We start from the raw sequence: 13,214 nt of genomic DNA, 5'->3' as shown, positions 1-13,214 counted from the left end.
TTATTTTGAAACTTTGTAGTGATAGGTCTTTATAATCTGATAAATCATGTTGTCTTTAGATGGTTACAAGATGCACAACCCTGTTTCACAGTGTTTGCTATTGATTTTCTTTTTTTTCCACTGAAATTGCCTCTGTTTGCAGAGGCTTTCTCAGCTCCAGTGTTTCAAAATGGCCCAGATAAAAATGGATTCAATCTTGGCTTTGTGAAGAATCTCCAGCAAGTGTTTGGGGAAGAAAAAAAGCTCTGGTTGCTGCCTATTGCCTCTAGGTAAGTAACCCTACTAAAAGCTAAAGTGCTGGAAGCTGATGGGATTACAGTTTTTCACATTTTGTGTCCAGGTTTAGGTCACAGGAAAGTGGGGGGATTTGTGTCTTTCAGTAAGAATGGGGCCATTTTCTAGCAAGTGTCAGTCATACAAAAGTGAGATTTCTGCCCTGAAGAATCTGTGGGAAAAATTGATAAAATTAATACCTATTAATTGCTTTGTTTTCCTAAATGTTTTTCCTAGTTCCTCTGTCACTTTTAACTGCCCACAAGTTAGTTTTTCCAGGGCTTTTTTTTCTGTATTCAAATTACTTGATCAAATTAGCACATTTACCTTCTGCTAAAAATTACTTGATTCCAGGCCACAAGTTTCAACTTTTGTACTCCAGACACCTTGAAAAAAATTGAGAACCAAAATGAAAGATAAACCTGGTACTTTTCAAGCTTAAAGATGATTTTAATTAAACATGGGAAATACTGGCAACAGAAAATTTTGCAGAAAAATCGTAGAGAAAATGTCATCTTTTAGAGTCACTTGCTGCTTTTGCAGTGTCCCTCTCTGCCTTTTTCCATGCAGCCAGGGGGATGGACATTTTTTCCCAATGAGAGCCTTGAGTGAAGCTCGGAACCCTCTCCTGACAAATGAGGAGCAGTGGGAAGAGGATGGGCTAGACGAAGAGCCTCAGGGTAAGGAATTAGTGAAATTACTTGTCCTGACCTACAGTGGCCAATATATTAACTATAAGAGCTAATCAAATAAAAAAACTGTGTTGGTTAAGTCCCTGGGCAGCTCAGACTTGATTAATGAGCCCAGACTAAAACTAAGCTCTGCTTTGGAAACAATTCTTCCTTTTTTTTTAGCAACTTTCTACTTGCAGGTGAATGAACTTAAAAGATCAAGGGTTAGAGAAACTGAAGCTGGCACAGACTGAGAATATTTACATGTAAATGTTGCTGCATGCAGCCCAGTTTTTTGGGATGTAAAGTGGTGCCCAGAAGAAGGAGAATACTTAGATTTTTTAAAATGTATTTATCCTCTGAGAGTGTGTGAAATCAGGCATGCAAACACCTGAGTGCAGGGATACATTTAGGAAGCTGCTTTATACTTTGTCCACCTTTATTTCCAGAGTAAATTTACCTCCTCTCCCTGGATGGTTCTATACATTATGGGACTTACACAAGGTAACACAAATGAGTTTTAAAACCAACAAAAATTGGCTTTAAAATAGCAAACTATGGCACTTCTGTGAATTTTTAATGATGCTTAAAATAACTCTAGGAATGAGTCAGAGCTTTTTCCAATTTTTACAAACTTTAAATTCTCTGAATAAATAATGAATTCTTCCACATGAAAACGGTGCCAGTGAGGTGATTTTTGGCTAGATCAGCCTCCAGATTATGGTCTGGATCTTATATGAAGTCTCCCAATTTATAATGCTTATAAAGTAACTGACATTTCCAGGCAGTTGAACTGGATGATCACTGTGGGTCCTTTCAACTGAAATATTCAGATTCTCTCTTACACAAGAGAGGTAAACCAGTAAAAACAGCTAACCAGAAAGATCTGAAATGTTCCATTAAAACTGCAAGACCTTTATTTGTCCTTGTGGCTTTAAAGCTTGTGACTTGGTTATGAAATAAATAAAGCCAGTAATAGAGTAATCTCAGTTAAAAACAGCTGTTCACTTCTCTCTGACAAGAGGTTGTCTTTTTTTTTTTTTTAATTATCCTTAAAAACACAATCCTATGCTTAGTGAAAAATGTGTTTTCAGTGGGAAAACCAGATTGATTTGCCTCTAACTGCTTTGGCTTTCACAGGTTCTGGTGAGGCCTCATCCCTTGCCATAGAAAGGGAGACATAGCAGTGTGAAAACACAGTGGTGTAAAGCTGGATCAGAAAGGTCAGTGTTTCTTTCTTTATTTCCCTCAAAACCACTGCTCTGCAGGGAGTGGGGAGGTGATGTTGAACAGGTTTGGGCTTTAGCAGAAAAACATTTCTCCAGCTTGCCCAGAAATGCCTTGTTCAAGGGCCTCTGAAAGGAAGCAGAGGCTTTCAGAGGCCCTGGGCTGCTGTGGCACAGGTGACAGCAGAGCCACCAGCACTCTGAAGGGGAGGACACCAACCCTGCAGCCCCTCTGGAAAGCATGACCTGGACAGGAGCGAGATGGAAATCCTGGGATCCCTGGGAGGTGTGGGAAGGTGCAGGTGAGGTGTTAAACTGAAGCTGAGCACAGCCAAGTTGCAGCTGGGGATACAACAAAGTGCCTTGTAATGTCACATTAGCTGTCACACTTTTTCTCCCCCTGGGAAAGGTGGGTCCCACCTTTCCAACTGGGGCAGGTGCTGCTTCCAGAACATTCCTGCTCTGCCTCCTGCTCTGACTTGGAGAACAGGAATAGTGCTGGCCCCACTCATCCTGCCCAGGAGCTGCAGGCAGTGAGGAGAGCACAGTCCTGTTGTCCCAGGGGAATGGAACTGATTCCAGCAGCATCCTCTGGCAGGAGGTGGAATTGCCAGGTGGAGTTTGCCCCTCTCAGCTCCAGGCAGTCAATGACTGGTGTGGCAGAGCCCTGCAATCCCTGCCTGGCTCCCCTGGCACACAGGGCCCCTCCACACTGCTAGCAGGGCTTCTGGCACGGTGTAGGAGTCTACCCTGTTCCACTAAGAAAAACCCCAGAGTGTTTTTCTGTCAGCAGTGAGGGCTGCATCCTGCCATCCCACCAGGACAGGCAAAATCAGCATGTTCCTGTTCTTCATGGCTTTAAAGTGACTCCCAAAGCCCAGATAAGCCTTCAATCCCTCATAACAGCAGTGCTATGGTTGCACATTTGCATTTCTTTAAATTTCAGCTTCCCTCTCAGGAGCCAACATCCCTTCTCTTGGCAAGGACTTCAGTTTTGAGGAGCAGAAAACAGGTGGATCTTCAAGATGAGAAAACATCCTGAAGTATTGTCTGATGGGAATCTACATTCCAGAGTGCTTCTCCAGGAATCCTGCTGTCCAGATGTCCCAAGGCTTTAAAAATTTCAGTTACAGAGTTAACAGAACAATTTTACAGAGTGATTCTGGCCAATCTTCTTTGGCCTGCTCTTTTTATTTTATAAATACTATATATTTTTTATTCAAAATAGGTAAAAATATTGATGCAAGTGCATTTCCAAAGGCCTTTTCATTTTGCAAACATCAGGGACTCGAGCTCTTGAAATTCTTCCAAGCCATAATATTCTTGGGGATTTATTTTGAGGCTGATTCTCCAACCTTCTCCGACAAGTGGCATTTTCTAATGTATTTAAATTCTGAGTCAGTTCAGCTCAATGCAAGACAGACCCCATTAAATCTGGCACTAAATTGGTAGCTGAATGTAAGAGTGTTGAAAGCAAAAGTGCTGAACATGCACATGTACATGTGCAGCTGTGAATGAAAATAAAATATTCACATTGGCAGTATCAAGATTCAAGAATATTGTGGCCACAGATTTTTTAAACATTTTTAGGGGGGTGTTATTTTCTTTGCATTTGGGTTATAGTGCTCTTGCATTCTACTTGCAGGCTCCTAAAATGCAAAAGGGAACTTCAGACAGTCCAGTTTGCATTAATTCCTAGGGCTAAAGTATTATCTCATTCCTGGATCAGTGTTTGATGGAGATTTGTGTGTTCATGGAGTCAGAAAGGAAGATGTGACTTTGAAACGTGCACTGAAAGTTTGGCTCCAGGAGTCATGCTTGGAGTTTACCCTCCACAGGGGTGGCTTGAACCCCAAAATGCTGAAGACACAATTGATACATTGAATTTTTTCAGACTTCTTCCCAGCTCAGTGCACTGACTGGCTTCAGGGGTTTCTGCACTAAGAGGTGATCTGATTTGTTTCTGCATTTTGCTGCATTTGCAGTCAAAGAGGTGTATCCCTGTTCTGGGGAATGGAACTGAGACTTGGATGGCTGATTATGGATATTCTTCTAGACCTGACCTTTTTTTTAAATCTGCATGATTCAGCCCAGTCCATCATTCTTGTTTGAATTAGGTGCATGCTAAAAGTATTTGTGTACTGCCTCTAAGATAATTTAGTACCATTTTCTATCCCATTTTTGTGTTTCTTTATCAGCCCACTGGTGTTGGCAGTGACTACAGGAGCAGCTGTGTGTGTCAGGAGAAAGGAGCTGATGAGTGAGTCTGGTGATGGAGGCTTTGCCTACAGACTAAACCCCTTTTTCCTCTGTTCCTCTGCTGCTGCTGCCACAGGGAATGTGTCTGTGAGCCTGGGGAGCTTTGCAGAGGTTCCTTCCTTAAAAGAAGGTGTTTCACTCCTGGCTGATCCGTGCCCTGGGGGCAGGATTTTGTCCCTCAGCCTGTGCAGTTTGTGTGAAGCAGGCAGTGCTGGCCTCCCTGGGATGTCCCACTGCCGAATTTGGAGGTGAAGGGCCAAGGTGGGCTGGCCCAGGCTCGTGTGGGTTTGTGTCTCTCCTCAGGCTGGCCCTGAACACTGAAAATGTTCCTGCTTCAGCCACCTGAGCCCCATCTGTTGAGTGGCTCTGTCACCAAATGGCTGCTGAGTGCTGGAAGGGTTTTCCTGTCAATCTAAAGCTGCATTTCGAATGTAAATCTGGTGTTGGACCTTGTGCTGTGTGTGATGTGAGGTGGCAGCTGAATTAATCCCCTCATTCCTGGAAAAATCTGCTCTGGAGGGGGAGCTTGAGAGGATGATGGCAGCTAAACACAGCCAGAATTTAGCACCTATGGAGGTGCTATTTGTGCCTTTAAAGACTTTCAATTCCTTGAATATAAAACCAGGAAGGTCATTTGGTGACTTTCTGTTTCATCCTGCCAGCTGAAGTGTATTTTTCCAGAGCTTGTGTGGATTTACAAAGTTTTCTGAGCAGGTTATTGTGCCCTTCCTGCATTTGGTTCTGGTTACAGCCCTGCCATTATTCGAGTTGTTTCTGTGCAGGGCAGCAGCAGCAGAACTGAGCAGGAGCTCCCCTGCCTGCTCCTGCTGCTGCACTGCTCACTGGGGAGTACAGAAAATCAGGTTTTGTCTTCTAATGCTAAGGCAGATACCTTTGAGATGGGACAGGTACCAAGCTCAGATTGAGAAAGGGTTTAAAATGTTTCCAAGTAACTTTTATTCAGTCCCTTTTCCTGTAATTAATTATGGTAATCTCTTCCCTTTCCTTCAAAGCAGCTCAGCCTTCCATAGTTATAACAAATTCTTGTCCGGGTAGAAACAATACAAAGTTTGTCACTTTGGAGGCACTTCTCAATATCCACACATCAGATGGTGGATGGCTTCATGAAATGTGAAAGAAATGCAAAAGTTGTGTTAAATGAGGCAGAACAAAATGGGGAAAACCCACATGTCTGAGTGAGCAGCTCCATTTTGTTCCCTTCTGCTCACTTAAGGTGATATCCTTATTTTACCCCTGGCCTTTGTCCTTTTTATGGTGAGTAAATGCACTGGAAAAAAAGAAGTTCCTCGGGCTGCTCTGGTCACTCTGCAGGTGGCAAAAGAGAGAATATTCAGCCCAGTGTGTGATAGTTTTTTTAACCTGCAAATGGTTCTTCAGGGATTTTCCATGCCCTGATCCTCATCAGTGTCTGTAAGGGCTGTATCATCAAACCTCCCCCCTACCTGCCCTGCCTCCATCCCAGCATTGCAGGAGTGGGATTCATCGTCCCAGGTCCCATCAGCACCAAGGACACTGCAGCTGTGGGAGCTGGCCGGTGACTCCAGCTCATCCTGGGTGTATCTCACGCTGCCTGTGCTGCTGGCCCAGCATTCCAGGCACACCCTGAGCCCCCCATGTGCCAGGAGCAGCTGAAGTGTCCCCAGTGGGACTGCCACCAGTGTTCACTGTCACTCTGGGTGTGTGCTGCAGGTGCAGCTCCATTCAGAGAACCTGGAGAATGGTTAAGGCTTGAGTCTCGGTGCTGGTGTCAGTTGTGTGGCTGTAGGGATTGCTGAAGGTGCTCCACTCCAGCCTGGAGCAGTGTGGGGGCAGCAAGGCAGCTGTCTCAACCCCCTCCAGGGGCTGTTGTCCCTGCTTAGCACTGATCTGCTCTACAGCCTTCTCAGCTATGAGCAGCTTTTCCAAGTGATGGCACCATGGGAAAGGAGGGAACTCTTTTGTTAGACTTTACTGTGATGCCTCCATTGTTATCCCTCTGCTCCTGGATTCATCCTCTAAAATAACTGACCACTAACAGCCACCTTTTCACCTCTTCCTCTTCTCTCCCATTTCCATTCAGGTACAAAAGCCCAGACAGCATCATATTGATGTTTCTCTGTGTGCAACTGTCCTAAGTCCAGGCCTGGGCCAGCGAGTCCTGCCCAAGGAACCAGGACTTGTGCAACCTCACTGCACTGCCAGGTTTCTCTTGCTGAGTTGGAAGTTTTTGGAGTAGGATAATCTTGTTTTCCTTCAAGCAGGGAGCACATCTGCATGTTTGAGGAGGCTGTACCCAGTGTGTGGGGGGTGCAGTCACTGGTGAGAATCAGGAAGCTTCCAAATCACACTATGCAATGAATGTTTGCTTCCTGGAACAAACAGGAATGGATTCAGCAAAATCCACACCAGCTGCAGCTCTGTAGTTCTAGATGCTGGTCTGGACTGAAAGCACAACTTGATTCATAAAGTCCATCATGTGATATGAATGTAAAATGTCAAGGGGAAAAAATTACTATTTTTCCCCTGGATTTAGCTATGAAGAATGATGTACTGAGCAGTTACTCTGTACAGAGTTACTCTGCTGAGCAGTTACTCTGTGAGAGCTGTTGGACTCATGGAAGGGTTTAATTAGCAGGGGGAGGAGCCACTGCTGACCTTGTTTATTAAGCCAGAACTAATTAACTCAAAGGGTCACGTTTTCATTTTGGTGACTCCTGTGGTACAGATTTCTGAAATAGATCCATAGTACTTGAAAATACCTCAATTTTATTGATATTTTTCCAGTTCTACCAGTTTCTGTTTTATTACAGAACACTTGCAAACCTAAACTCATTCTGAACTGATCAGATCATTCAGATCACTGAAGGTGTTTGCATGGTGGAGGGGCTCTGGTCTGGCAGACCCTGCCCAGGTTTTTCCTGCCTAGTGCTGCATTTCTGCCCTGGTCACAAACACTGAGCTCACACCCACTGCTGCAGGGTTTTAGTCTCTTGTCCTTTTTCCATCCCAGTTTGAGTCCTCCCTCTTCTTCCTGAACATACAGTTAAATGTTTTCAGCTTTGAGCTGCTTGTGCTGGTTTTTTGGATACTGTGAAGGTGAGTAGGTGTCATTTGATGCAGTTGTGCCACGTATTTTATTTGTAATTAATCTCTCTGTTTGTCAGGTATTGATTTGTGGTTCCCATCATCAGGCCCAGCTGGCTTTGCTTAGAGCAGGATCCCACTTCTTGCATTTTCTCTTTCCTAAAAGCCTCATTTCTTCATTGTCCAGCTTCCGTTTGGGATGTAAACCTTGTGAAATAAAATGTAAGTTTACATTTCAAATACAAGCCTGTAAGTTGCTCATGCCTGCATGCTCCTTAAAATACTATTTTTTTCTGTATGAGGTTTTAAGATTTACAGCAGCATTTGCAAAACTTTAGTGGGTAACAGCCATTGTTTTAAAGACAGAAATTGTGTTAAGGAGGGGGATAAAAAACACGATGACAAAAAATTCCAAAAAAAAGACAAAGGGATAATCTCTGCTTCTTGTTCCAGCTGTGCTTGAAAAGAAATGCCTGCTTGCATCCAGTGCTGGTGTCACACAGCCCTGGGAACACGCAGGTACCTCACCTGAGGGCTTCCCTGCCCTTTCAGTAATTCCTGAAGCACTTCCTTGAGTTAAACCTTGGACTAAATCCCACAGGAAGCCTGGAACCCAACAACCTCGGCCCCTCCCTCTCCTTTCTAACTTGTGGAAGCTGTGTGCACCCCCTTCCCAGCACCTCCCTCTGTAAGAGAAACAGGCCCAAAGTGAAAGCGTTGGTGTATTTCCCCCACACCTTTCTCTGGAGGATCCAGGAGCCTCCAGGTCGTGTCCCAGAACTCCCTCAGCACCTGGAGTGCTGTGATGTCATGAACTGCTGGGCTGGTGCAGGTGACCTTCCCTGGGAGGGACAAGGCTGTGACTGAGAGCTGGGGTGAGGAGGTGGAACTGTGGCTCCTCTGTTCTGATGTAAATCCAGTCTTCTTTGAAATTAACTGAACTATGGAATGGCTTCCTGCTGTACTCACAGAGCTACTCCAGAGTGATTCCAAATCCATTGCTGGAGTAGGGAGCTTTGGGTTAGGAACACGGGAAATAGGAAAGGTCTTGTTATTTTATGAATTTACAATCTGCCTGTTCAGATGGCTGCTCCTCATCTGCAAATGCTGTTTGTGGTGCAAATGGGCCCCTCAAGATAGAACTGAGCTAAATCTCAGGGTCAGAGAATAGCAGAGCCGTGGTGTTGTCAGTGTAGCAGGAGGTTTCACTCCCTCCCAGAAAAGCCAGGGGCCTTCACACACTGACAAATGGGGCTGGAGCAGAACCCCAGCTGCAGGGGCTGCTGTGGGTCAGGGGGAGTCCTCTGGGAGCTCCTCTGGGGCAGGATCAGCACTGTCATTCCCCATGGAGCTGACAGAATTGGGACACAGCAGCCCTGCCCTGGAGTGGTTTGCAACTGCACCCAGCTGCTTTTTAGGAACCCAGCATGGCCTGGAGCTGGCAGTTGTTCCAGTCAGAAGCGGTGGCCTAGTACACATCCCTCCCTGCTAATGCAATGGGAAGTAATTATTTTGCAAGGAGTGTCACACCAGATTGCTGCCCACCTTTGGGGTGTTGTGTTCAGGAGTTTTATGCTGCTGCTGCTGGCATTGAGACTTTTGATATCAAATGGGTTTTTACAAAAGCCTTGAATAATTTTTACTGTTGAACCAATGCTCTGACTATGCTGATGCTCTGTGGAGTTTCATTGGCATTTTCCAAGTGTTTGTACAGTTTCTACAGCTGAATATCCTGTATGTTCTGCTTTGTTGTTTTTTATTATGGTTTATACTTGCACTGCAGGCAAGGACTGCATTAAAACCATTTTTGGCTAATTCATTAGACTTGTGAATGGTTATTTCCTATGCTCGGGCTAAACATTCTCTCTCTGGAAGTGTTACATAATTTTAATTAACTGGAATTACTGCTTGGAACAGAAATGGTTCTTAATCTATGACAAAAAGATTCATTGGTGCGGGCAGCCCAACACCTCAGCACTCGACTCACCTGATGAGAGGTAAGGACAGTACCTTGAGACAACATTCCCTAATCCTGCAATTGTAGAATATGGAGATATTTTAAAATAATGGCATCTATTGTATTTATGGATCTCTCCAGAGTTACAGTAAGGGGAGGTACTGGCCAGCTGGGTATGGTGTACTTGATGCCCAGGGATTTAAAGAAAGAAGGGATTTGGCTGCAGATTGATGTTTAATGTGACCCCAAACAATGAGTGCCCTGAGACTTCGGAAAGGCTGCTGAGCTCCGAGGGCCACGTTTGTCTTCTGGCTCTGGTGCTCTGTGAGCAGGACTTGCAATCAAGTTCCAGCTTTTTGCTGCTGTGTTCTGTCATTTAAAGGGTTGGTGAGACTGATCCAGCCACAACTTTTGTCTTGTAGAACTCCCGAGTTCTGTATGTGTAGAATTTCCAGAGGCAATGCTGCTCCCACTCCCAGTTCCCAGTTTGCACCTGTGCTGCAACAGGAATCTTCTTCATTCAGGACCCTGGAGCAAGAGAACCAGGGGTGTTTCACTATTTGAGAATAATGTTTGCAGAGCAAAATTCCAAGAGTTGTACTTTTGGTTCTTGGCCACCAGCCGAAGACCAAAAATGCATGTGGCTGTTCAGGAGGACCTTGAGATCCAAGTGCACCCTGAGATGTGGAAGCACTGGGAGTGGCTGTGGCTGGAGTGATGCCAAGTGACCCTAGAAATGAAGGACACTCTCTTGGGGTTCAGTTGGGTTTATTTTGCTCTTGCAAGTGGCCACATACAGGCTAGAGAAGAATAAATAGGTTAAAAAGCAGAGTGTGGCAGTTATAGAACCCCAACATGGAGATGCTTGACCATGTAACCAGAGTGCTTTGTCACTGTACCTGATCCCTGTTCAGGCCAGCACTAACCTAAGTTAGTTGGCCAGAAAGGTTTTTAGACATGCCCTCGACCAACTCAATAGTAATAAAATGTAAAAAAAAACCTCTTGTAATGCCACAGAGTCATATCCAGTTGTTCCAAGACTGTCAGTCTGTCCCAAAATACTTCTGTCCAAAGTGCGTTGGTGCAACAGGATGCACTTCTGTAGTTAAAATGGTGATTTCTGGGAATTCCTGAATAATGGATTTGGCACCTTGGAAGAGACAGCAAAGGCATTAATGACTAGAGTGCTTCAGCCCACGTCAAACTGTGATCAGCAGCATTCCAAAAGTCAGTCAGGCTCTGTGCTTGTCTCCTCTTACTGTCCCTGCCTTAGCTAACTATCTATGAGGAAAACTGACTTTGGGGGATTGCATTTTTGGGGTTTTCTTCTTTCAAATTGCCTTTCCCACACACCCGTACTCCCAATTAAAGTGGTTACAAGCTGCTCTGCAGTTCAGTTGATTTTTCTGATAGTGATTTCTTTCACAGCCAATTTCTAATGCAACACACAAGATCCTCCCAGGGAAGCAAATGTTCCTCATTTAGATCCCCTTTTACCTTTAACCTGCAGCCAGGCCAGTTCTGTAGTTCCATTCAGCTCCCACTCCTGGTGTTGTTCTGGTGCTGGACCAACCCACACATTCCATAGTCTTGAACAGCAACTGGCCTGGCACTGCTCTGTGAGCCATGGACCTGGCAGTGCTGCAAACTCCTGCTTTTAGGAACACTCTCCATTTGCAGTTTTGCCATTCAGTCCCCTCCTCACTGCCCACACCAAACATGGCGCTGTTTGCTCAGTTTTACAATTCAGCCAAAAAAAAACCCCAAACCTACTCTGACAAAGTGATGCTGCCATGGCAGAGGCACAGCTCTGCCCTGCCTGTCCCCTGCGTGGCTGATGTCACTGTCCCCAGCTGACACGGCTGTGCTCACTCACCGTGAGGTGTGGAGAAGAGGCTGAGCAGGATGATGACGCTGGGCTGGACCCCGTGTTCCACGAGCACTTTGACAGCCTCGATGACCGTGTTCCCAGTACCTGAGAGGGCAAAGAGGGACAGAGGGTTTAGGGGTTTTGCCCTGGTTGATGAACTTGTCCTAAGCTGTCTGAGAATACCTGTGGTAGCTGGTGTGACTGAATGGTGACTCTCTCCTTTCCCACTGAAAAGGTATCACCTCTGCATGTACTCCTTGTTCTCCTAATGGCAGAACTCAGAGTGCACAAGTAACATCATCCCAACAAACTCCTTAAAACATTAATCTAGAAATGTCTCAGAATAGAATAAGAAAAATACTGAGTCTTTTCCCATGGCAAAATTCATATAATTAAATTTACATCAAATCTTAATCTCAGCCTTTCTCCCAAAAGCAGCTATGCCCAAACAATTTGCTGTGCATTTGGTGCAGCTGAGTAATGTGTGTCCTGGCACAGCCTGATCAATTCCCTCCTCTGTCACCTGTGTCCTGGCACAGCCTGATCAATTCCCTCTTCTGTCACCTGTGTCCTGGCACAACCTGATCTCTGTCCCCTAAACCAAGCCGAAAACCCAATCAGAGCCCCAGCACATGGCTGTTCTCAGTCCGTGCCAGCGCTCAGTGCCCAGAGGAGCTGCCTGGCCGTGCTGGGGCAGACACTCACTGAGGATTGGGTACATGAGCAGCACTTTCCTCCTGTAGATGTCTGGGGGGAACTTGGCGTAGTACACCTTGGCTCGCTGCGTCTCCTCGTCGCTCTGGATCAGGATTTTCCCGATGCGGATGGATCGGCAGCAGTCCCGCAGGCCCTGCTCCATCGCCTCCCCTGCACGGGGCAGCACAGACACAGTGGCAGATGTGACACTGGGGAAGGGCTCAGGGCAAGGGGCTGCAGGGAAAGGCACAGTCCCAAAGAGCCCCTGAAGGGACTGTCCCAAAGGAACAGTCCCAAAGGAACAGTCCCAAACAGCCCCTGAAGGGACAGTCCCAAAGGAACAGTCCCAAACAGCTCCCAAAGGAACAGTCCCAAAGGAACAGTCCCCAAAGGAACAGTCCCCAAAGGGACAGTCCCAGATGGACAGTCCCAAAGGAACAGTCCCAAACAGCCTCCAAAGGGACAGTCCCAAAGAGCCCCCAAAGGGACAGTCCCCAAAGGTACAGTTCCAAAGGAACAGTCCCAGATGGACAGTCCCCAAAGGGACAGTCCCCAGATGGAGATTCCCAAATGGGAATCTCATGTCCCCCCAAACTGTCCTCCCAAAGGGAGAGTCCCCAAACAGTCCTAAAGGAATAGTCCCAAACAGACAGCCCCAAATAGACAATCCCCAAATGGACAGTCCCACCCCTGTGCTGGTAGACGGTTCCAAGCATTAAAACACCTGAAGCTCTTTCCCTTTTCCCTCTGTTCACAGCAAACCGAGTCTCCTCGGTGTTGCTGAGCCTTGGGTTTGGTGCTCCCAGCGGTGCTGAGCTCTCACAGGACAGAGCTGGGAAGGTCAGAAGGGGCGGGTGGGGTTTGGGGACATCCTGGTGACAGAGGGTGGGGCAGAGCCTGGGGCTGCTGGGTTTGCCAGCACAGCTCCAAAGGTTTGCCCAGCACTGGGCACTGACAGGGACTCTGCCCCCGCAGAGCGTGGCTGGGGTGGGGCCCTGGCCCTGGGCACGAGTGGGAAACAGGGGAGGGCACTTGGCCCCTCACAGGGACCAGCTGCCAGGGAAGGGCCACAGGAGATCTGTTCCAGCCATTTGTCTCTTTAAAGGTTAATGGGAGATATTCCTGGATATTCTGTTATCAAGGACACCTAAGAAAGAATTTGGGTAAACCTGTTGTTG

At 46.3% G+C, this 13,214-nt stretch overlaps 2 protein-coding genes across 9 annotated transcripts in view; one reads left to right on the top strand and one right to left on the bottom strand.

The window, feature by feature from the left end:
• Positions 1–9,332, top strand: part of ZDHHC15 (zDHHC palmitoyltransferase 15) — a 189,200-nt gene extending 179,868 nt beyond the window's left edge. For all 6 annotated transcript variants that reach the window (XM_085571022.1, XM_085571023.1, XM_085571024.1 and 3 more), the window contains 4 exons: positions 143–269; positions 844–953; positions 2,085–2,167; positions 3,117–9,332. In XM_085571022.1, coding sequence (XP_085427148.1) covers positions 143–269; positions 844–953; positions 2,085–2,128 — 281 coding nt within the window. In that variant the 3' untranslated portion in view covers positions 2,129–2,167; positions 3,117–9,332. The remainder of the gene's footprint in view (positions 1–142; positions 270–843; positions 954–2,084; positions 2,168–3,116) is intronic.
• UPRT (uracil phosphoribosyltransferase homolog) overlaps positions 1–13,214 on the bottom strand; it is a 34,761-nt gene that overhangs the window by 10,783 nt on the left and 10,764 nt on the right. Inside the window, exons 5-8 of one of the 3 annotated variants that reach the window (XM_077786586.2) lie at positions 12,046–12,207; positions 11,347–11,445; positions 10,471–10,620; positions 7,175–9,998 (exon numbers count right to left, since the gene is read on the bottom strand). In XM_077786586.2, the coding sequence (XP_077642712.1) occupies positions 10,514–10,620; positions 11,347–11,445; positions 12,046–12,207 (368 nt within the window). In that variant the 3' untranslated portion in view covers positions 7,175–9,998; positions 10,471–10,513. Of the gene's footprint in view, positions 1–7,174; positions 9,999–10,221; positions 10,621–11,346; positions 11,446–12,045; positions 12,208–13,214 lie in introns of those variants that run through there. The other 2 variants (XM_085571026.1, XM_031504818.3) reach the window with 2 other exon arrangements.

Source organism: Lonchura striata, chromosome 4A, assembly GCF_050655825.1.
Source record: "Lonchura striata isolate lonStrDom1 chromosome 4A, ASM5065582v1, whole genome shotgun sequence".
NCBI lineage: Eukaryota > Metazoa > Chordata > Aves > Passeriformes > Estrildidae > Lonchura > Lonchura striata.
This window is presented reverse-complemented; position numbering and strand designations above follow the sequence as displayed.